Genomic DNA, 22,834 nt, shown 5'->3' on the forward strand with positions numbered 1-22,834 from the left:
CTGTCGACTAAATTTCTTTTCCACCTTGAGTCTGTCATTAGAGCAACTGGCTCGGCGAGACAAGCAAGCAGGAGAGAAACAAATACCAGAGTTAGAAGTGAGCTGAGCAGCTTTCTGCTTCTGTGTGTTCCAGCTCTCCTTCCAGGCTGGGCATCTCAGGAGGTGCCTTGATCCCCTGACCAAGCAGGTGGGGGGCAGTGCCCTCCTGGCCAGCACAGGCAGTGGCAGTGCCTCTTCACACCCTGGGGAAGGCTCAGCTGGATTTGCTGATGCCAAAGAGTCTGGGACAGCCTGGGGGATGCTCTGAGGACAGGGGAACACTCTTGCTGCTGAGGAACAGTGTTGGCAGCAGGCAAGGATGAAAGAAACCTGACAGGACAGGAGGCTTAGTCATGGCTGTGGCCTGGGGAGGAGGGAGCTGACAGGTGATATATCTGGGTAAGCCAAAAGCAGAACGGGGAGGAAGGCCTGCCAGGTTAGAGAGAGGGAGGCTTAAATTTATGGGGCTGAAATGAGCATCGAAGGCCCCGAGCCCTTAAGAGGGAGCCTCGATGAAGTCATCCCCTGCACTGCTGGTGAGATCAGCTCCAGGCTGGAACAGATCCACTGCCAGTGCAGTGTGCTTGAGATTCAGGTGTCAAGGGAGCCACTTGTAAAGGTGAAGAGGTAGATGCTCTCCCTCTATCCCTGACTTGCTGTGTTATCACCAGCAGATGGAGGGGGTGTCATTAGAAAGCCACATGTATTAGGAAAAAAGATTTAAGAGCCTGGATTTGACCGAGATAGTTTGGTTGTAAAAAACAGCAGGAGGGAGAGGGAGAGAAATCCCATTGCAAAGACATTTTTCACAGGCATCCAAGCACAATCTGAACGATGACATGAAACGAGGCATCCTGGAGCAAATCAGGGAGCCCAGCTGCAGCAAATCCCCAGCCCTGGATGATGAATACATCCCTGCATTGCGGCGACAACAAAGTGCGGGTCCGGGAAGTGTTTACCGGGGACGTTTAGCGTAGCAGAAACCCCGTGAGCTCAGAGGTGCAGCTGTGTGCATCCTCTCTTTTACACCGTAGCACAAGGAAGGAGGCAATCCTACTGTGGGGTGCCCCAGCACTGAATGCACGTGCTCTTGGCTATACAGCTGGCTCAGTTTTGGCAGCTGGTGAGCTTGAATAGATGTTTTTTTGTCCCAGGCTTGAAAATCCCCCATTGCCAAAGATCCTGCTTTGGCTGAAGCTCCCTCAGGTTCCCTGGGAAACTTCAGTGCTGGCTTAAATCCGGACTGTGAAACGTCAGGAGGAGGCAGTCTGACAGCTCTCTCCTTCCATCCTGGCTGCTCAGCCCCTGCCTCTTGGTACTGCTGCCAGTTTCAGCTCCGCTTTTGGCAGTGGTGAGGAGCAGCAGAGCAGAGCGATCCCAGTGTCGGGGCACAGTGGGCTTGAAGTTAGGAATAAAAGGAAAACTTTGACTCAGGAGGAGAAGGGAGACGCAGAGTCTGTGGACGCAGATTTCCCGAGGGTGGACCTGGCCTTCCCTAGGCTCCTTTGTGGCCCTTTTGTCTTTGTCTGACTTAGAAAACATAATAGGAGTGGGCTAGGCCCAAGCACTGCCTTGGGACGATGGCTCAGGCCGTGCAGTTGTTTGCATCCTCCCTGGTATGGGTTTGGGCTGTGCCAGGTAGCAGCGCTGCAGCACCCAAGCATGGCTGGGGGGTATTCCCAACAGATCCTTCGTGTCCCCAAGTATTTAACCCCTTGGATGGGAGCTGTGCCCTGCTTCTTGCTTTTGGAGCCAAGAGCATAACAGCTGTGCCCACGTCCCTCTGAAGGCAAGCTTTAGTAGTGCAGTCCCCTGTAGCCTGCATATTTACCCCATGGTTTTCCACTTACTCCGCTCTCCAAGGATGGGAAAGAATGGGAAATACCACACAATAGGTTGTAGGTGGGTGTGAGGGGTGGGAGCATGTGTGCAAGGCTGAAACTGGGGAATGCTCTGTCTGCTGAACACAGGGTGGTGACTCGGTGGCCTACACACTGTGCTATGGATCACTGACTGTATTTGACCTCCTGCTTTGTGGGGTGGGAGAGATGTTATGAGTAAACCTCGCCAGGTCATCATGGGGATGTGGGGGCCAGCTCCTGGATGCCGGGGATCAGACAGGCCTGGGTGCACAGACAGGTTTAATTCTTGCCCCTTTGGCTCTCCTGCCTTTATCAGGTAGAATGAGGAGTCCATAACATTGCTCATGGAGCACACAGCTCTGCAAGGGTTTCCCATGAGTGCACAGCTCTCTCCCATTTCCCCCGTCACCTCAAACTACTTCAGGTATGGGAACTCACTCCAGGAGCAGAAGAGGGGCAGAGCTTTCATGTTCCTCACTTAATGAGCTGCTGACAGACAAGTCCCTGAGCCAGGAGAAAGATCAGGCACATGGTTACCAGCAACCCTTATGGCCTCCGCCTTCTCTCAGCCTGGATGGGCTGTGTTCAAGCAGCACGCTGCTGTTCCCCTCAGCCCAGTGGGTGTTTCAAAGGCAGCGTTTATGTTCTGGGTTTCATTGCACCTTTGCCACCCTGATTTGCAGCCCAAATCCCCCCTCCTCTGTGTGGAAGGAGGAGGTGCTCCCAGCACAGGCTGCCCCGCTTTCCACCTCCCTCCTCAGACAGAGCAGCTTTTCATCTTGAGTAGCTCTCCTCTCCATAGTGGTACTCTGGCTGAATTTTGGGAGGAGGATGTGTGCTGGGAGTTAGTGGGGTTAATAGCAACAATCTTATTAAGAGCACTCTATGAAACCCCTTCCCTTTAGTTTTCCTCTGGCCGGCCACTTGTTGGTGACCTGAGCAGGCACTGGAAGCTCCAGCTCATCCTGCACCAGGTCCCAAAGGAGCTGTGTCTCTGTTGAAGCTGTTCAGGAAAGATTCCCACCCCCTTCCTAATGAGTCTGAGTGAGTAATAGAGATGTTCCTCAGGGACAGTGTTGTAAGGAGTGCTACGTGCATGTTGAGGACCAGAGAGCAGGTCTCCACTAGCTTTTCCCTGCTGTTGTGCAGCAGACATTGATGCGTGTCCCATCTTGACAGGAGAGATAAGCTTAGCTGCCTGCAAATGGGAACTTGCCTGGCAGTTTCAGCCACTGGTCCTCCTCTCATTGTTCAATTATCAGATCTCCTGGCTTGGCAAGTCTGCTCGTTGCACAGGGAATGGCAATGGTGTTTGGGGCTAATCAGGCCGGCATATAGTAAGTTTTGTCTGGTGTGAGTCGTGTTTAAAGCATTTTGTTTGTAATACCCTTTTTCTCCCTCTGGAGCAAGCATTCTTCATCTGGGAATCAGACTGCAATTAAAGCTGGGTGTCTGCTTCTCTGCTGGGGGGCTCCCAGGGGGAGCAGCGTGAAGAAACCTGGGGGCAGCCAGAGAGACACAACAAGGTTCGGGTGTATTGCCCGTGGTGTAGAAAATAAGGACAGCAGGAAGAGGCACAAACTGGAGGGAAGGAAAAGAAAACCAGAGAGAACAAACAACCGAGCATGACCGCTGGAAATGCAAAATAAATATCCACTGTGGTCAAGTGAGGGTTTATGTGTTACTGACTGTGTGTGGGTGGATCAGAAACAGGAGCAGAGGCTCACAGAAGCAGCCCACAGGAGGGGCAGGATGTCCGTATGGAACTGCTCAGCAAAACAGAGTGTCCTCAAATGCATGGGGGCATCCCTGACTGCCCTGGATAGTGCTGGAAAAGGAGACAAGCTGTCCCAGCAGTGCCCTGTTCCCTGTGGTACCATGTGGAGATGAAACATCTCTGCCAGTGCCATGACTCAAGAGGCTCAGATGCTGGCTTTGAGAGCTCCTTCACCTGAGAGCAACTCTAAGCAAGGCTGTGGCTGTAGTCCTTCAATGGGAAGCAGTGAAGAAGTAATTTATCACTTCTCCTGCTGGTGAGAGTTGAGACTTTCTCTGCACTTTGGTTGTCCATGGAGCTCCTGCCAGCAGGTCAGGCTCAGTTCTTTTTCATGTGGCTCACTCTGGAGGTCTGTGGGCTCATGTATTTATGGTGTCCCTCCCTCTGGAACAGGGGAGGAAAGGGAGAGTGGTTTGTTGGGCCTGCTCTTTTCTTAGGTCTCCTTCAGATGTCTGCAGTTCCATCTTTAGATGCCTAATTCCCACACTGAGTCAGTCATTTCAGGATTTGAATTGCTTTATGTTTTTGGCAGCTTTTCTTTCCCATTTCCATCTGGTTTGGTTTTTACCATTTCATTTTGCAGGGCCATCAAAGGGAATGTGTTCAAGCTGATTTTGAAGCAACAAATAGTTTTGACTTCACAGCCTCTTCCTATGCAGACCTCAGCCATTGCCTTAGATCCAGGGTGGGTCACCCCTTCGGACCCTCACAAAGCTTGTGGGTGGTAAGGTGGCTTTTTGCTTCCTGGTGGGTGTGAGGGATACTTGGCTTTAGTGACATGGCATGGGAGAACAGACCTTTGTCTTTTTGCCACTCTTCTTTCCAGCCCATGAGCAGTTAATTCTTAGTTTTTCAAAACTTGCTATTTCTCCCTTAGCATTTTGTTCTTTTTCTTTTTTCCTTTCTTTCTTCTTTTCTCTTTTCTTTTCTTTTCTTTTCTTTTCTTTTCTTTTCTTTTCTTTTCTTTTCTTTTCTTTTCTTTCTTTTCTTTTCTTTCTCTTCTTTTTCTCTTTTTTTTTCTTTTATTTTCTTTTTCTCTTCTTTTTCTCTTCTTTTTCTCATCTTTTTCTTTTCCTTTTCTTTCTTTTCTTTTCTCTTTTCTTTTTTTTCTTCTTTTTCTTTTTCTTTCCTTTTCCTTTTATCTTCCTTTTCCTTTTCCTTTTTCTTTTTTCTCTTTCTCTTTCCTTTTCTCTTCCCTTTTCTCTTTCTTTTTCCTTTTCTTTTTTCCTTTTCTTTTTCTTTTTCCTTTTTTTTTTTTCCTTTTTTCTTTTTCCTTTTTCCATTGGATGAGCCACCCTTGGCATCACTCCTCGTGCGTGTGACTCAGACAGATTCTGCTTGTCTTAAGAATTCCTCTGAGTCCTCAGAGTTGTCCAACCCGCCTGGGCTCAGCGCTGGAGCCTGTGAGAAACACACTGGAAGGGAATGACAGAGCGCCAGCAGCCTTGTTCTCCCTGTGCGGGATGGGCTGCTGCGTGTGAGGACTCAGCACTCACTCTCTCTGCACGCCCTTGCTGTCCTCTGGGGCTGAATTCGGGGTGGCTGCTCAGAGCTCAATGGAAGGAGGTCCCCAGGGACCGTTTGTGTGTGGCGTGGCGTAACACTGCGTTTCTTTCTTGCTTATTCAGGTTTCCAGCCAGTTGGCCTCATGCTGCCTTTGTTGTGGGAAATGGTCCCCTTGAAGTCAGGGGAGTTGAGCCTGGGGTGTCTTAGAAGTCCCCTGGCTCCCACTGTTGGAAGGCATCCGTTCATTTTGAATGCCTCTGGTTTTGGGGCTTAATTGGACCCACCCAAGGGCTAATTTTTTTTCAGAGGCATTGAATGCCTCAGTACCTCCTACTGATAGTAGAGAGTGTGATGAGAGATCAGCATCTCTGATACTTGAGCTGCATTAGCCGAGGGAACCCGACTTCCTTTTAGCTTCTAGGACAGGTTTGTAAAACTGGAATATTTATTTATTTAATATATCCATGGAAGCTTTAAGGTGAGCATCTAAACAAGAAGAGTTGTTAGTTTTTTTTTTTTGTGTGTCTGTGTCTGTGCCTCAGTTTACCTATGTGAAGGTGAGGGAGCTGCCATCTTCCTTACTCAGTGGTAAGATAAAGCTGATGGAGATCTTAATCTTTTGGTACAAGATGCAAGTGGAGCATAAGACCTCACAAAGCTGATCATTGATTGTCTCTTTGAAAGATCCTTTTCCCATTAAACTAATAATATCTCATCCAAAAAGTCTGAGTAAAGCTGGGAGATCCCAGAAGTCCAGGAGAGGCAGAAACCATGAGCCATATGTCTCCTTTTTGCCAGTCGGGGAGCTTTCAACACAAGTGCATTTTTATCTCCAGGCATGTTTTTTGAAAGCCTTTCCCATAACCCACATTCCTGGCATGCCCCCATAGGGAAAGAATTAGAGAAATGAAGGCTGGAAAAGGGACTGGGTGGTATGTAATCAGTGTTCTGACCTCCCTTCCCAACACTGCCTGTTCAGTTCATTCTCCTGCCCCTCAGGCAGCCGAGGACCCATAAGATGTGACTCATCTGGCTGCTTGTGTTGTTGAAATAGGCTTGATGCCCTATAAGCCAGCTCCCATGCACATGAAAATACCTTCTTCCCCTCCCTGTGCACAACTAGTAGCACACTAGCACATGTAAGTGTTGCCACAGACTTCATGGCTGCCCGAGAGAGATGTCCTCTGCAAAGGTGAAAGGGCATAACTTGGCCTTAGGGATGAAAACCATCCATCAGAGCACAGGTGAACTCTCCATGGAGATGGGAGATGCCAATTAGTGTGGCACCACCACCTTTCCAAGAGGGTAGGGAGAGAGATAGTGTTGGAGGCTGTGATCTGCTCCACTGCTTGGTACGGATTCTCTCCACTGCTGTCCCTAAGCCCTGGAGAAAAGTGGGTTTGTTTGTTTGTTTTTCACATTTTAGATCTTCAGCTAACTTTGTCCTTCCTCTACAGGTGAAGGGGGGTGATGCTGGTGGACAGCCTGCCAGAGGGTGATGGCCTTTAATCCCTTGCCCTCAGGTACACAGTAGTATCAAATGATACTTCTGTACTTCCCATAGGGGTTCCAGATGATGCACTGTCAGGGAGCAGAGGCATGAGGGGTGATAGGAGATTCACTTCCAGTCTGTCCCATTCTGGTTAACCTCTTAGGCAGGAGGTTGCTCATGGGCAACAGTTTTCTTGTGCTTATCATTGCCTTGGCTTTTTCTGCATGTCTTGGACAATCCTCTCCTGTATACACCCTCCAGATCCACAGACCTGCTTATCTAGTCTCCTGCTTACCTCAGTGCTTGGCTGGGGTACATATTTTTGTTCTCTCAATTCTCCTCCATTAGGAAGCTGGCTGGCTTTCAGAGCTTAGGGGTTGGTTGGCTGAAGGTTGAATCACTGCCTGCTGAGAGGAAAACCAGCACCTCCAACTGAAGTAGAAACTGGCCCTGTCAAACCTATCTGGGAATCTTCATGACCGGCAGAAGGAGGACTGAGCAGCTCCATCAGGAGGTGATAGGAGCCTCTTCTTGATCTCCGGTTCTGAGTCCTGACCTCTGAAAATCCAAAGCTCGACTTCTTGAAATCCACCCCACAGCCCTCTAAGGCAGGGAACATTCCCTGCTAGGTTTTATAAAACCAAGTCAGAAACGTGGCTTCATCATGACTGCTGGGAGGGACCACAACCAGGGCCCAGATAAGGTCAGAAGATGGTTTAAATCAGGTCACAGCTCGATATTTATTGTGTGGAGTTTTTCTTTTTTCTTGACTACCGCACTGAAATCCTTCCCCAGAGGCTATTCAAGGAAATAAATAGCTAGTGGAAAGGGACAATAGCTTGCTGTGGAGTACAAATTATATGAAGCAGTAGGAAATAATAGCAGAGTGAGCAGCTGCTGCTCTGAGAAAGAATGCATGGTTGCTCTCTCCAGCTCCCTTTGCCTTGAGTGATCGCTGATGCCTGGTCCATAGCAGAGGCTCCCTGGTGCTTTGAGTGCAAAATGGGAGATACCTTTTTCCCCCCTAGTGTCCTCTGGTGGCACTAACATCAGGCTGAAACCACAGCCTTTCATTAGGGTTCTCAAGGGATCTTTTGCCTCTTCTCACAGGCTTGTTTTGAGGCATTCCTGCAGCTGACATGACCACCCTGAATTTCCCCCTCTCCCTCTTTTTCTGGGCTGGTCACGTCTGGTGAAGACCCATGTCACTCCTACAAGGGACTATTTGTAGCCTGTGTCATCTAGGGAGGATGCATTGGTTGCCCTCTCCTTTCAGTCCCTTGAAGCCATTCCTCAGAGCACCATTTGGAGTGATGGTGGGGACTATTTTGATTTGCTGGTGTAGATTTGGCTACCACAAAAAGCCCCAAGAAACCTCTTACAGCTAGGGTGGTTGCACTGCCCTGGCTGGGAAGTGGGGAAGCCTGTGGTTTTCCTCAGGGCTTCACACCTAGCTGACTTATCTCCTGCCCAAGTAAGAAAACAAAATAAATATTGCTGCCAGCAATGGTGCTACCAAGGATCTTGGCAGCCTGCTGGGGAGGGTGGCATTCAGTCTGTTCTCAACAGCTGTGTGGGTGCCTTGTGGTAGAGCTGGCAGCTCTAGGCTATGGTGTGTGAGGTGCTGCTGTCTGGAGCCACCCCAAGGGTCTTGGGCTCCCATGGGTGCTTCTAGTTTCCTGAGATCTCCCTAGGACTAGAGGGAAAGTCAGGAAGCATTGTTAGCTGCAAAATGTACATCCTGGGACCTCTGGAAAGGAAGCTGCCATGTTTCGTGTGGTAAAAGCACTCCTCAGAGGACCTGCCCTACCACCCTTCTGGCTGGAAGCCCATGCTGTTGCATTCGTCTCATCCCTCCTTAAAGTATGATTTCTTATTTATTTTTTTTCTGCAAAATTACAGGCCTGCCTACGCCCTGCTAGAAGATCAGTTTGTCCTCATGTTTGGGGGCACAGCGCCTGTGTTCATGCCACTGACTGCTCACCGGGTCCCTGACATCCCAAGGCACCTTCTGGGAAGGCAGCAAAGCCTTCTCTGGTGCTAGTGGTGTCCCACCCTAGTACAGGCCAACTTCCCTCTGGCCAGTGGTAACATCTGTATGGGACCCTGGAGAGGCACTCCCATGCCTATTAGAGGATCACCTCTCAGGATGTTAAGGTTTCCTGGATCACTTGCACTGGTGACCTCCTCCTACAACAATTCCTTATATTTCCCTCCCTGCAGAGACCCTCCACCCGCTCTACAGATGCCCTTAATCCGGATTTCCTCTTTCTTTGGGATTTACATTCCCATCATGTCATTGTTTCCTTGGGCTTTCTGCTCTGCAGTATCTGCAGGGAAGTGTCAACCTGCCCCCTTCACCTTCCATCATCATCATCCCAGTTGCCACCTCCAATTTCACTGGAGGATTTCAGCTCTTCTGAGGTCCATAAAGCTTCAGACCCTTCCTAGGTGGGGAGCACATCCCCCTGCATGAGAGAGGCCATCTGCACAGGGCTGGTGTCTGACCATGAGAAGGCTGAGCTCTGCAGATGAAGGAAGTCACCAACTCTGGCAGAGTTGTTGCCTGGTTTCCCACTATTGTTCCCAGTGGCAAATAAATGAGGGGTGAACGCCCCTGCTGAGCATTGTAGGAGGGGGGTTAATGTTATCGTGATAAAATCTCACAGCCCCTCTCTGAGCTGCTCGTGCCTCTTTCCTGCCTGTCTTCCCTTCTTGCTTCTCACATCCGTGGTACTTGTGGCTCTGCACATAGCTCTCTGCTTGGCTTATTTTCCCTGTCCTTCAGGCGCATGCTGCTCTCCCTCCTGGGTACCCTCATGCTCTGCGAGCGGGATGGGTGGATAAATCCCAATGAGAGCAATGAATGTTTCTCTCTGCTCCACATTGGGCTGTGTGGGAAGTGGAGTGGATGCTCCTCTGTGCTGCTATCCCAGGAACTGGGCCTTGTTTCTGCTGCAATGTCACTCTGTCTCTTGGGCCAGCCACTTATAAAAATGTAATTCTGACTTTAGGGTCTGTCATGGGATGTGCTCTCTTGAATCCCAGAGGTGTTTGTCTCTCCCCATTGGCTTAACATGGGTTCAGATGGTGGCTCTGCAAACCATGTCTTTGGCCTGTCCTTGTCCTTGCAAAGGGAACACGTGTGTTGTTTGAAAGAGAAACCTCTCATAGCCAGTGAGATGCTCTGATATTATGGGAGAGAAGTCTCTGTGCTGTCCCTGGGGTGGCTGTGGGGGAGCAGGGAGACATGAAGGTGTGTGCGGGTGGGGAAACAGATCCAATGCCAGAAATCCCCAGCACTTGCTCCTGCTGTCTCCACACTTTGCCTGGGGAGGTTTCACCAACAGCTTCAATGACCTCAACAGCAAACACATTTCTCAAGCCTCTTCTGGGTTTTATGACCCCTGCCTGTAGGAAACACCTCCGGAAAAGGGGTGCTTATCAGCACTTGCCTCTGCTTGCTTCAGGAGGTTTCAGGGAAGGGCAGAAGCCGTCTACCATCTGGCTGTGGAGCAGCATGGTGACTGCATTCAGCTGCTCTCTTCAGGGCTCAGGAGGGAGGGCTGAGGAACTCTTGAGCCTTGTCCTCCTCCTCCGTCTCATTTTTCTATTGATTTCTGGGAATACAGCACCAATTGTTCAACCAAATCTGGGATGCTCTCTACTGACTTGTAGCTCTTACCTGGGAAGGAGACAGCAGGGATGATGCTCCCCTGTGAGGACAAGAGTCCTGTGCCTCAGAGTTAGGGAGGATTTGGCTGTTGGACCTGGTGTGCTTTCTCCTCAGGCTGAAAGGTTTGGGCCTGGATGGGAAGTGGCAAAGAACTCCTATGTGTTGTGAGTGTGGCCCATGCAGCTGGGGGTGGATCTAGAGCCACAAGAAGGGAAGGAACTGGGATGCCACTCATGTCACTCCTGCAAAGGGCTGTTCATAGCTCACATAATCTAGAGGGGATGTGTTTGCTGCTCTGTCCTCCAAGCCCCTTGGAGCCCTTCCTCAGAGCACTGTGGGGGGTGGGGCAGTGGGTACCATTTTGGTTTGTTGACGTGGATTCTGGGGGTTGCCCTCTGCCACAAAAGGAAGGAGCTGAAATACTTCTTTTGGCTGAGCTGCTTGGTGCAGAAAAGAGGCCACATGGTGGTCACAACTCTGTGGCCAGTTGGGAAGATGCTTGTCCATTGTGGTGGAAGGAGTAGCACCAGTAAGGGGCTGTGTGTGGTGGTCCTTCCACTGGCAGCTCACAGATGAGGCTGGGAATTGTCCGACTGTCCTGAAGCCCCTAATGAGAGGAAGTGTATGTAGAGAAGCTAATTCTTCAGATCAAAGTCTCCTGGCATAATAGCAGCTAGTGGGCCTTGCAGAGAGGAGATGTTGTTAATGTGTAAGCCACAAGGAAGTCCAGGCATATAAGGTCCTCTGTGCAAAGCATTTCTGAGCTAAACTGCTGGTGGCTCCCTGCCTGGTTACTCTGCATTCAGAGGAAGATGGGTGTAAGGGCTGTTGCTCCTGTCCTCTGTCACCCGAGGTCCCCAGCTGGGCAAGGACCCAGCAAGCCACAGCCACCTTTGCTCTCACCACTTGAATTTCTTGGGCTCTAGGAGATGCTGCTCACCCAACCCTGGGTTGTGTCCCTCTGCTTCTTGTACCTCTGCTGCCATGCTTTCATTTTCTTTCACTGAGGACAAAACTGTTCTCATCTCTTCTCCCTCTGATGTATTTTTGCATGCTGGCTTCACTCAGCCCTCTCCTTAAGATGCCTCCAGCACAGAGAGTTTTTGGCCATGAGAGAAACAGCAACTGAGAGAAATGGATATTCTCCTGGCTCGGGCGTCTGCTCCAAGCAGCACCCTCTCAATTGTAGTGGCAGTAGAAGAATGACTGAAGGAGCCCCACAAACTCTTTTTCTCTCTGTCTTAGGTAAAATTTGAAATCCTCAACCTGCATATGAAGACTGGAGAATGCCTGAAGATCAAGGGCAAGATATCTGATGATGCTGACGAGTAAGTACAAAGGAACCACCTCAGCTTGCCAGAACCGAAGGTGGGCTACAAAGGGAGGTGGTTTTCCGATGTCACCACGTAAAAACAGCATGAGCATAGCTCAGTGTTGGGGTTAGCTCAGTTAGCCCTATGCCACTACTGTGCTGATTCCCCTAGTTCCCAAGGAAAACAAGGAAACAGGAGGCATTAAATACCTGCAACACTGATGGAGGAACTGATGGAACACTGATGGGTGCGGAGTTGAATCTCAGGTCTTCCAAGACCTGTCCTGCCCGTGCAGCTGACCTTCCTCCTGTTCACCCACAGCTTCAGCATCAACCTTGGCAACAGCCCTTCAGATCTGGCACTTCACTTCAATCCCCGCTTCAATGAGTCTGTCATTGTCTGCAACTCCCTGTGCTCCAAAGTCTGGGAGGCAGAGCGTCGTGATGACCTCAGGTTCTCCAAGGGCTCCACTATCAAGGTGAGGAGGCTGTGCCAGTGTAGAGGTTGTGTGTGTGTGTGCGTGCACGCATGGTGGGGTGAAGCCCCTTCTTAGCAGGTTCTCATACATTAGTCCTCCCAGTCCTGTCCAGTGCCTCCTGCTTCTTCCCAACAGCCCTTCATCTTCTGGGTTTTTGGTTCTGTTTGTCATTTCTACTCTTTCTTCAAAATCCCAATGCTTCCTCTGGGAACTTTGTGTGAGCCCTGTTTATCTCAGGCTTTGAAAATGTTTCCTGCCCTCCGTACCTGCCCAGCTGGTGAGTGCAGCAGGGGCACATGTGAAAATAAAGGGAGCCTCCATGAAGCAGGATTAGGAATGAACACAGGCTTTAAGCTAACCCAGAGTTCGAGCAATGTCCAAAAACTTCTTCAGCTCATCTGTCCTCATGAGTTCTGGATGTATGCTGCTGATCTGTCCTCTCCTAGTTGCTGCCTCACCCCATCTGATATCCTGAGACATTAACAAGGCTGCATTTAGAAGCAGTCCTGTTGGTGTGGAAAGGAAGCTGTTTCTTGGGGAGTGTGTGACAAGGTGATGGCTTTGGGGAACAATCCTATTAATTTGCAAAGATCAGTGGTCTATTTTTATCCTGTCTGCTTGTGCATCTTTATCAGTGAAGATCCTTCTTCCAGGTCCCAGAAAGCTGCTGAGGGCATTGGGGTGTCAGGTTTATTCTGCCCTGATCAGAGCAGATCTAGGCAATGTGGTAGTTAAAGACACACTTGGCTTTAACTGCTCTGAGTTTACAATCTGAGTCGCTGAAACAGACCCAGAAGAGATCCTGTCAGCAAGTCATAGTCTAGATACCAGCTCAGCCCCTTGATATCAACTTCCCATTTCCTGCATCACCCTCAGCTCAAACCCCAGCACTTTGCTTACTGCTCTCAGGACCAGGTCTGACCCTCATGTGTAACAGCCAGGCCTTTGAATTGCATGCTCACCTCCTGATCTCCTCTTTGTCCATAATTCCTGCCCTCCTTCCCTTGTCTCCCCCAGATTGCCATTGAAATGAAGCCAGACAAATTTGAAGTGAAACTGCCGGATGGGCACGAAGTGGAATTCCCCAACCGGCACTGCTATAACAACATCAACTACATGAGCATCAAGGGGGGATTCAGGGTCACCTCTTTCAAACTGGATGCTGCTTCTTAGCTCTAATAAAAACCCAAGCAGAAGGAGACTGCTTGCTCCAGCTGCTCTGGCTTCTGTGAGATCTCTGGCTCTGTACAAGACAACTCTCAGGTTTTGCCCAGGGTTTTTCCACCAGCAGCAAAGGACCCCATGTTGGATGGAAGTGTCTCCCAGATAACAGCAGGTGCTTTTCCAAGTCAGACCAGGATGTGGGGTTGAATGGATAGCAGGCCGGGCAAAGCAGGCTGTAGGTGGGGTTTAGGAGACCATGTGATTGCTTGGGGAACAGTTGTGTAATCTCTTCAGAATGCACCATTTCTTCCTGCACCCCAATTTTTGGGAGAGAGGGAGAGGAACAAAAGCATTGACATGAGTGGCGTGGAATCGTGGGCCACAAAATAATGAAATGTTTGGTTTGGGAACCTCAGGGCATAAATTTGATGGGATTCTTTTGGCCACTCTCTCAGCCAGGAGGAAACAGCACCTTGCCCTCCTGCAGGAATGGTACCACATGAAGGGGTGGCACAGGTGTGCCTCTGAGCCAGCATTCCTCCCAGAGATAAGGAGTTGTCTCCTCCAACTTTCCCTCTTATCTCACCTCGCTTATCTGCTGGCACATTCCAGCTGGGTTACCCATTACTTCAACATTTCCACACTGAACCCTACTCAGGGAAAGTGAGGCAGTGGAAGGCAGTGGTGAGGGAGGATGGCATTTGGGTTGGGTTATGTGGCTCAGCATGTCCCAGCCTGTGTCCCTTGCATGGGACTACAGGCAATTAGTGCTGATCATCTGATGCTGCAGGTCTAATTAAAAAGTGTCTCGACAGCCTTAAATGAGACTTGTGTGACAGCAAACACTGGGGCATTTTAGGCAGGGTGGATGTGAGATTGCCTTGTGTATTAGCCAGGGTGAGTGGCAAAGTACCTGGCTGGTTAATTCAGGAATCCCAGAGATCCTGGAAAATCCTGCTGAGAGTGGAGTAGATGGGATTTTGTGGCTGGAGCAGGGAAGATGATAAGATCACTGCAGCTAAGGGGAGGCACCAGAGGAGCAATTAGTATCAAAACTGCTTTAATAAGGACAATAATAAGTGCATGGGATACAGAGTGGAGGCAGAAAGGCTATTTCATGGATGTGGGCTTTGGTCTGGAGCTTGTGTTACTGTCTGGGAAGCGAAGGGTGGGGGAAGCTTGTCCTGAGAGCCAGGATCCCTGCCCCAGAGCGTGCAGGGGTGATAAGGCTGATCCTGCTGGGTGCCAGTGGCCAGGGCAAGGGAATCCTTAAAGCTGCTGCTCCGTACCCTGGCTTTCTGCTGCCAGCTGGCCCAAAGCAACTGCCTGGGGATGCTGGAGGAGATGGGCTTACCCGTAACTTCGATGGCCTGACTGTGAGCACCACTCCCATGTACAACACATGTGCATGCTGGAGCTGCTTTTTTCTGCTCTGAAGAGCTCCCTGCCAGAAGCAGCCGGGTGAGCTGCGTGGGAGCTGAGCCCTGTGGCCATGGCCCAGCATCTCCCTCCACTGCACACCCCCTCCTGTACCAGAGAACAAGGGGGGTGCTGTGAGGGTCTCTCTGGTGACCTCAGCCTCTGAGCATCTCGGCTCCACGCGGTGGCACAAAGACGCTTCTGTGAGGGACAATTTGCACGTGGGGCAGCGTGGGGGGCAGCTCGTTCTAGGGTGGCCACATCACCCAGGGCCACTTGGTGAGGGGCATTGGCTGTCCTCCTCCTGGACCCCTGGTAAGGGGTATGCTGGAAAGAGGGGTGCACACATGGGGAGTGAGGAGAGGGAGCGAGGGTAGAGAAGAGGCAGCACAGACCAAGTGGCTGCAGAGTGGGAGTCTGCTTGTTTTGAGGCAGGGGGGAAGGAAAGGATTCTTGGGTCCTGAACTGCAGAATTTGGTGATCTGACAGCCTCACCTCTGTCTACAGACAGCCAAGAAGTTTCTATCCCTCCCACTGCAAAAGAGCAGGGGTGGGAAAAGGAGCCATCGTAAGTGATGGCTCAGCAGCAGAAGGCAAGTGGAAAGGCCCCTGTGATTATCTCTGTGTGTGTTCTCACCTCTTGAATGCTGAGCTCAAGGCTAATTTTGTTTTTGGAGGGGAAGAGAGAAAGCCCAGCTCTGTGGGGGTTGGCTGTCCCTTGAGCCCCTAGCTGACCTCCTTCAGTAGACAGATATACTATACAGGAGGGCCTTGCACCAGCTGGAGCCGGGGCCACCCCCATCTCCTACGTGCTAGAGCTATCAGTGGTAATATCTCTAGGAAGGCACCTCTGCTAGCACAGAGGGTGGTTGGGGGCTTTGGTGGGAGGATGGGTCATGTCCACAGACATGACAGGGTCAGACATGGATGGGAGAGAGGGTGCCAGGGGAACAGGATGGGGTAGGAAGTGGTTTGGGGTTTCTTTGGCACATGGGAATGTCTCTTTGGTTCAGTGAGGCCAGGGAAGGGCTGCAATGCCCATGTTGCACAGCCTTCGCCAGCCTGGCCCAGCCCTGGGGAGCACCCCTGGAGGCAGGCTCTCCTCCTGCCCCAGTACTCCCAGTTTGGCAAGGAGGGGACCTGCTAGGTCTGCTGGTGGCAGAGGGTGAGGGAATAGGGAGGTGGGTGAAGACCCTGGCACCAGTGCCTCTGGCGGAGGGCTGTGATGGGGAGGGTGGCTTTTCACACCTTGACTTCATCATCCTCCTCCTCATCAGCGTACTCGAAGGAATTGTTGCGTCCCACCCAGGCACCAGTGTACCCCTCCTGCAGGCTGGTGCGGTCTTCATCCTCCTCCTCTCCTTGATTCCAGCTGGCCTCAGGGGAATGGCTCTCCCCTGTCCCTTGCGACCTCCACGAGCTGCTGCTGGGGCTCTCCCACATGGTCTGCGTCCAGGCCTGCAGACGCTCACCGTTCTCTAAGCTCCGGGGAGTGCTGGTCCCACCATAATGGCGGGCCAGGACCTGGGCTGCCCGATCAAACTCTCCTGCCTCGATGGTGCAGTCATTCCGGTGCCCCTGCCATGGGGTTTTTCTGGGTGTTTCCCTCATCCCTGATGTCCAGGCAAGGTCCTCTCCAGCACCCTCGATGGCATGTGCCTCTCCGTTGGCACGGACTGACAGTCCTGGCAGTGAGCTGGCCCCCGATGGGCTGCTCTGCCTGGAGTGGTCCCAGAAGCTGGACATTGTCTTGTCCTCTCCATAGGAAGCACCCAATGCTGAAGGGACCCCGTCCTTGTTCCTCTCATCACACGGGAGATCAGAGACATCCTCCCCCACCTCGCTCCCATTGGTTTCGGAGAAGTTCATCACCTGGAGGAGCTCGCTCATCAGGGAAGGACCCAGGTCCAGGCGGAAGGAGAGCAGGGAGTCGGAGAGCACGGAGTCGGAGCGCTTCAGCTCTGCTTCCCTGGGGAACGCGCTCTCTTGGGACTTTTCCAAGCGAGGGACACGAGGGATGGTGCAAAACCCGGACTCCAGCCCTGTGAGGCAGAAGGGATGGTTGGTGAGGGGGAGCATAGGTATGTAGCAGGAAGCCTGCCTTGCAACTTGGGGGGGGCAAGAGACACTGTCATGGAAGTGCTGCAGGTCACGCTGCCACCCGTAGGGGTGCCCTTTAATAAAGGGCGGGCAGGTGTCTGTGTGGACATCTCCAAAGCTCAGAGTTATCGTGGAGGTGTAATCCCAGGTGGGCTCTGGGATTGGTAAAATGCTGGGGGCTGAGCCAGGCAGGTGGGACCAGGAGATGGCAGCATTGCCTCAGCTTGCCTTTTCCTCTGAGCCCAGCCACCTCCCCCGGCTGCTGCAGGGCCCCCAGATCCCCCTCTTGCTCTGAGACCTTCTGCTCCAGACCTCCCTCCCTGGGAAAAAGCTCAGTGATGTGAGGCCAAAGAAGAGCCACTCAACTGTCCTGTCCCATCCTTCCCACAGTCTTTCCCCAAAAGTCCCTCCTAGACCCTGACTGGCAGGGTGGGATCTGAGTGCAATGGGGAATAGGGAGATGAAATCCCTTAAGGAGCTCATGGAGATGGGAAGTTAGCACAGCTAAGGACAGGGTTGGAACATCTGTGTGGAAGTGGGGAAAGCTGTGCTGTGGGTCCCCTTGACCTTGGTGTGGGTATTGCCCCACTGTTTCAGCACTCTCTTGGCTTCCTCAAGGAGGCTGCTCATGGGGAAGGTATAGGGCTGGGGGGAGATGGGGAACACCCCCTTACAACCACTCCACACAGGCTGCCAGCTATGGGGGAGGGAGGGGAGGAGAAACCATCCATGCCCCATTTTGGAACAGAAGCAAGGACTAAATTGAAAGCAAAGTTAGGATCAGCTCCTGGCAGGGATTACCAGGGCTGGGGACACTTATATATCCTAACTCTGCTGAGAGCCTGAAGTTCCTCACTGGGGGAACTGAGGCATGGAGTGACGGAGAGGGGCTGCAGACGATACCCTGTGCCTGGACACTAGCCTCTGCCTGTGCTTCACTCACCGTAGGCCTGGTGTGTCTTGGAAAAGCTGTTGGAGGCACTTTTGAAGGAGAACTTGCTGGTCAAGCCCCGTCCACTTCCTCCATCGTATGTCACCTCGTTGAGCTGTGGCAGTGAGATGGCATTCTTGATGATGGGAGAGATGTCCGGGGGGGCAGGCGATGCCCCTGCTTGGCCCTCACTGCCCCGGCTCCTCAGGGGTGTCCGGCGGACGTGACGCAGCGTCCGGGCAAAGAAGTTGTTGGCTTTGGTTGTGTCATTCCCACCGTGGTTGCTGAGGAAGGATGTGTCCCCGAAGACGTCCCCCCCCCGCCCCACATGCATGGTGTGCCGAAAGTCCCCCAGAGGTGGGCTGATCATGTCTGGTGTCAGCTCTGACTTCAGCCGCCTCTTGCCATGGGAGCCTGACACCCAGCTCAGCATTGGCAGCTTCCCCAAGCTCATCTTGCACCCCTCACCTCTGGTCCTGCAAAAAACCCCCAAAAAAGACCAGCCCTCGCTGGGCTCTCAGAACTGGGGTGTGCCTGTCACATCCCCAGCCTCCTCGTCCTGCTCCAATGCTCTTGGGGGAACAGCTCAAGGTGACTTTGGCTTTGTGTGGGTGGGAAGGATGCCTCTCCCTCGCTTCCCAGCGCTTATGTTGCTCTCATTAAATCGCCTGCAGCGGGTATGTCCCCAGTGGTGAGGATGTTGGTGGCACAGAGGGGTCCACAGAGGGGTCCGGGGTCACTGCCAGTGCTGTGGCAGCCACTGGAAGCTGGCTTTGGCCGTGGATTTAGGGCTTAATCCGCTGTCTTCTTGGGAGCCAGTCACAGACAGGGCAGCAGGTGACAGGAGCTTGGGGCAAGCTGGCGGGGCAAGCGCCTTTGTCCCCTTGTTGGCCACCTGAACAAGACAAGAGGAACCATGAAGCCCTCAGAGGGGAATTTTCCAACCATGTTGGCTGTAACCCTGGAACTGGCTGGGAAGGTTAAAGCCAGTGCATGAGCAACAGTGGGGACTTCGCTACCGGCCATCCCCCTTGCCTGCCCCTGCTCCTGGGGAGGAAGAAAAACTTTCCCCCTCAAAAATCAGTGCTCTACCTCACCCTTCTGCCCTCCTATGGTATGCCTCAGTTTCCTCTGCCTGCAAAACAGCTTTCCTGGACCCACAGCATAACCCAGACTGAGGATTTCCCTCCCAGGCAACTCCTCCTTCCAGAGGGGTGCCCTGCCGGGCTATCCAGTCTCCTGGGGTGAGAAACATCTCCCTTCTTTTTGCTATTCAGATGAACCCCTGGGGAGAGGGTGAGGCCTGGGGACTTCATGCTTCTTGAGGAGGAGGCGGGGCAGAAAGAAGGTAAATTGCAATATTTGTATATTGGTTTGTTTGTCATCCTCTGGCTGGGTCACCGGGTGCTGGGCAGACATGTGAGAGCAGCAGGGAGCTGGGGGTGCAGGGAGGGCTGCTGCTTTGAAGACAGGTGAAAATGAGGCACATCAAGGGAGGTGATAGCTTGAGGTCAGAGGAGAAGCTGGGATGAATCCCTAGGCTCAAGTGGGTCCCAGAGGGTGGGAGAAAGGAGAGGATTTGGGGCACGGGGCACTTCACAGCATCAGAAGTCTGGGTGCCTGCCTAAGGACATGTCCCTCCCTGGGCTCAATCCTCTCTCAGGGGCCAGGGGAGCTGGGTGGACCTATGTCCCTTCAGCAGGGCTGGTTGTGAGGGCAGCATGCCAAGAGGCCATGCAGATGCCTCTCATCTCTCACTCCCTGCATGCTGGGACCCTGTCACAGAGCGATGCCCTTCGTCTCCCCGCCTCCTCTGCCTGTCCCCAGGTCACCTCGGAGCAGGCAAGCAGTGCCAGGGAGGCGAAGCCTCTGGTGAGGGGGAGCCCCTGGCATGGAGCTGCTCTCTTGGCTGGCTACACGTGTTACTGCTTTGCCCTGGCCTTGTTTGCTCACCCGGGCCCCTCTTATCTGCCAGGGGTTAATGCCTAGGGAAAGGAAAACAAACCTCCCCCCGGAGGCTTCCAGCACCATTGGCTGCCTCCTGGGGTGGCAGTGGCTGGTGGCAGGTTGGCTTCCTGCTGGCCCCCAGCCCCCGGCTCCCTTGGCCCACATGTCTCTCCTGCTCGCTGAGGCCATGGGGTGCTGCCTTGCAGCTGGGACAGGCCAGGCATGTGGCACATCTGGGGAGTAATTTCATCTCTCTGGTAGAAGCCCACCCATAGCCATAGGGTTAAGACTCTGCCATGGAACAAAGGAAGCCACCAGAGTGGGTCCTGCAGCACAGCAGGGGGCTTAGGACCACATGGAGAGAGATGCAACCCCATTTTTCAGCTGTCCCAGGGTCCCTCAGGTAGGCGTGTAACCCTGGCAGATGAGACGAGTTACAGCTCTCAAGTTTTCTTTTCCCTCTGCAAGTTGGAGCTGCTGAGAAACCCAAAGGGAGGACAGTGCCCTGCAGCAGTGGTGCTCACATGAGGTGGGGTAGGTGCTGCACTAGACAGGACTAACCTGAGGGGTGGGCCCCACACCTCAGGTCCCCCACACTGCCCTGTAGACCCCTCAGACCCCTTGGGAGCAAGTGGGGCTGGCATTACCCTGGGGATGGGAGGGAAGGGAGGCGAGAGAAATGGGGAGGCAGTCCCCATGTTCCCTGACTGGAGAATTATTGAGGTGGGAGCCAAGAGGAGGGAAGTGTTTTCCCTTCCTTGTCCCTTGACCACCATGGCAATATAAACCAGCACCTCCTGGCCCTGGCTCTCCCTGCCTGCTGGCAGGCAGCAGGCAGTGGGAGAGGAGGGAGGGAGGGAAAGGAGGCAGCTAGTGCCCAGCCCTACCTAGATGGCAGGTTTCTGGCAGGCCTGCTGGGCTTTTTTCTCCCTCCAGTCTCCTCCTTTTTTTCTCCTTCTCTCTGCCCCTGGTGCATTTCTGTGCTGGCTGTGCCCCTTTGAGCCCTCCCCTCCACCCAAGCAGACTCCTCCATGCTGGTAAAAACTCGTGATTCTGCAGGCAAAAGGTGACCTGTGTACTCTCCTTTCCTCCACTGGGCACGGGGACCCACTGTCTGGCCACCACTCTATTTGGATGCTGCTTCCGTCCGGCAGCCCGGCCATTCTGCAGCCTCTGGCACAGTGAGCCCACAGCCTCTCCTGACCTCCCCTTCCCCAGCAGCGTCTCCCCACACCTCCCTCCTCACCTCCTCTGGGAAACCCCCCGCCCTAAAACATCGACTGCCAGCATCTCCTCCTCCTCCCAGCCTGGCCTCCCCTGTTTCCCCCCCTAGCTCAGCTAGTTTCCACTGGTTTTCCACTCACTGGGAATGGCCAGAGCTGTTCTGCTTGCTGGGAAGAGCGGAAACCAGAAAGGGGGGGAAAAGAATCCAGATGTCTAGTTGGCTGGAGCTGCTGAAAGCAGCCTCTTCCCTCCTCCTCTTCTTACCCACCCCCACCTCCCCCCCTCCCTCAAAGGGGCATTCTCCAAAAGAGGACAAGGAGATATTTGGGGTGGTCTCAACAGGGGCAAGAGTGGCTGGAAGCAGGAGGCCAGGAAAGCTTCCCCAGCCTTCTGGAGTGCAGAAAAGCCTCCCTTTCCCTAGAGAAAGAGAGGCAAAGCCTCCCCTGTTGGGTAACTTTTTTCTGGGATGGGGAAAGCTGGCAGGGACAAGCCTTTAGGGAAGGGGAAAAGGGGTTCGGCTGGCTGTGGCTGGGCTGGGCCTCTTCCAGCTCCTCTGGAGCAGTGCCGGGCAGTAGGCGGACAAGCCTGAGTCTGACTCCTGCACTTCTGGCTGACATATATATATATATATATAACTATAAATATATATATAGTTAGATCTCTCTGTATAACAAGAATATTTTTCTAAGCAGACATGCTGGGATGTGGAGGGAGGCTGGGCCTCCAAAGGCAAGTGATTTCCAGCCATTGCCTCCCTGTCCCCTTGCCCAATATAACTCACTTTCTTCCTCCAAACCCCACAAACCAGGGTGCTGAGAGGCTGTGGAGCTTCTAGGGGTTACCAGCATAGCAAAGGGGAGGGGTGCTCTGCTGCTTTCTGCCATCCCTGGGACCCCCTCCTTGCCCCCTTTCTCTCTAGGCTCCCTCCCAGCCTGTCTCCCCCCTCCTTGCTCCCGCTTTCCTTCCTCCCGGTTTCCTGTTGCATTCCTGCCTTCTTCTCCCTTTCTTTATTGCCATCCGCCCCGTCTGCATCGCCTTGCCACCCCTCCCTCTTTTCCCCTCTCCTACCACCCTCTCCACCCTTTTTTTTTCTACTCCCAAACCTGCTTCCCACCCCATCTCTACAAACTGAGGAACCAAAACTTTCAGGATTTACCTCTTGTGAGCCGGGGTTATTATTTTTTTTTCCCTGTCCTCCGGTTGAAAAGTTGGGAGACTTTCTCCATGGGCCCCTCCAGCTTCCTCCGAGAGTTGCTGGCTCTGCGTCCTGAAGCAGGAGGGAAGAAAGGGGAGGTGTGGCCCCCCTCCCCTTTTTCCCACGGCTGTCCCCCCAAGGCTGTCTCTCCCAGGCTGACACCCCGATGCCACGGGAGAGAGGGAGGGAAAGCTGTCGGGGAGGGGACGTGGGAAGGAGGAGGGCGGGCTGCAGCACCGCTGAGCCAATCCTCGCTTCGACAAGGCGACCGGAGAAAATGAGATTTATTCCAACTATCCAGGACAGAAAACTTCAGGAACTTCTCTCCCTCACCCCCCACCCCCCACCCCCTACCCCCCCGCCTCCCGCTTCCCCAGTGCCATTTCCCGTCCTCTGGAGTTGGCTGCCTCACACTCCTGGGCGCCCACTTCACTGGATTTGGGGGAAGGGGGAAGCCCAGGTCAGTGGTTAGTGAAGTTAGGGGACCTTGGCTGAGGGGAAAAAGGAAAGGCTATTGCCCTCTGTGTGTGTGACCCCAAATGTATTAGATGGGTTCGCCCCATCCCATGTTGGATGGGAAGTCCCCAGTGCTCGCTGTGTAGTGTGGTCGACCAGGAATGAGGTCTGGGGGTTTGTGGTCATTCCAGAGTCTGTGGGTAGGGCTGGCTTGAATCCTAGCAGGATATCAGCCTCCCCAAAGGCCACGTGAGC

At 52.9% G+C, this 22,834-nt stretch overlaps 2 protein-coding genes across 3 annotated transcripts; one reads left to right on the forward strand and one right to left on the reverse strand.

Annotated features, from left to right (window-relative positions):
• Positions 1-7,136: 7,136 nt before the first annotated feature.
• Positions 7,137-13,364, forward strand: LGALS2 (galectin 2). Of its 2 annotated transcripts, none has more exons than XM_030444519.1 (4): positions 7,137-7,190; positions 11,598-11,680; positions 11,987-12,143; positions 13,161-13,364. In XM_030444519.1, the coding sequence occupies exons 1-4, from the start codon at positions 7,152-7,154 to the stop codon at positions 13,314-13,316; spliced, it is 435 nt and encodes a 144-aa protein (XP_030300379.1). In that variant the 5' UTR covers positions 7,137-7,151; the 3' UTR covers positions 13,317-13,364. The 2 variants fall into 2 exon arrangements, with proteins under 2 accessions (XP_030300379.1, XP_030300388.1); XM_030444528.1 differs by lacking the exon at positions 7,137-7,190 and adding an exon at positions 11,105-11,170 and having other exon boundaries at positions 13,161-13,363.
• Positions 13,365-14,386: 1,022 nt separating this feature from the next.
• Positions 14,387-22,288, reverse strand: CDC42EP1 (CDC42 effector protein 1). Its single transcript, XM_008495919.2, has 3 exons — positions 22,085-22,288; positions 17,770-18,652; positions 14,387-16,768 (listed from the first exon to the last, which is right to left on the reverse strand). Exons 2-3 carry the CDS (start codon positions 18,209-18,211, stop codon positions 15,969-15,971), a joined length of 1,242 nt encoding a protein of 413 aa, XP_008494141.1. The 5' UTR covers positions 18,212-18,652; positions 22,085-22,288; the 3' UTR covers positions 14,387-15,968.
• Positions 22,289-22,834: the final 546 nt, after the last annotated feature.

This window comes from Calypte anna, chromosome 1, assembly GCF_003957555.1.
Source record: "Calypte anna isolate BGI_N300 chromosome 1, bCalAnn1_v1.p, whole genome shotgun sequence".
Classification (NCBI taxonomy): Eukaryota; Metazoa; Chordata; class Aves; order Apodiformes; family Trochilidae; genus Calypte; species Calypte anna.

Bases quoted from the DNA above. Each gene is read 5' to 3' on its own strand.
- CDC42EP1 (XM_008495919.2), bottom strand. From the start codon at position 18,211: ATGAGCTTGGGGAAGCTGCCAATGCTGAGCTGGGTGTCAGGCTCCCAT. The intron at 16,769-17,769 runs GTGAGTGAAGCA...TCTGCCTCACAG, and splicing joins CAAGACACACCAGGCCTACG to GGCTGGAGTCCGGGTTTTGC.
- LGALS2 (XM_030444519.1), top strand. From the start codon at position 7,152: ATGACCGGCAGAAGGAGGACTGAGCAGCTCCATCAGGAG. The intron at 7,191-11,597 runs GTGATAGGAGCC...TCTCTGTCTTAG, and splicing joins CTGAGCAGCTCCATCAGGAG to GTAAAATTTGAAATCCTCAA. The intron at 11,681-11,986 runs GTAAGTACAAAG...GTTCACCCACAG, and splicing joins ATATCTGATGATGCTGACGA to CTTCAGCATCAACCTTGGCA.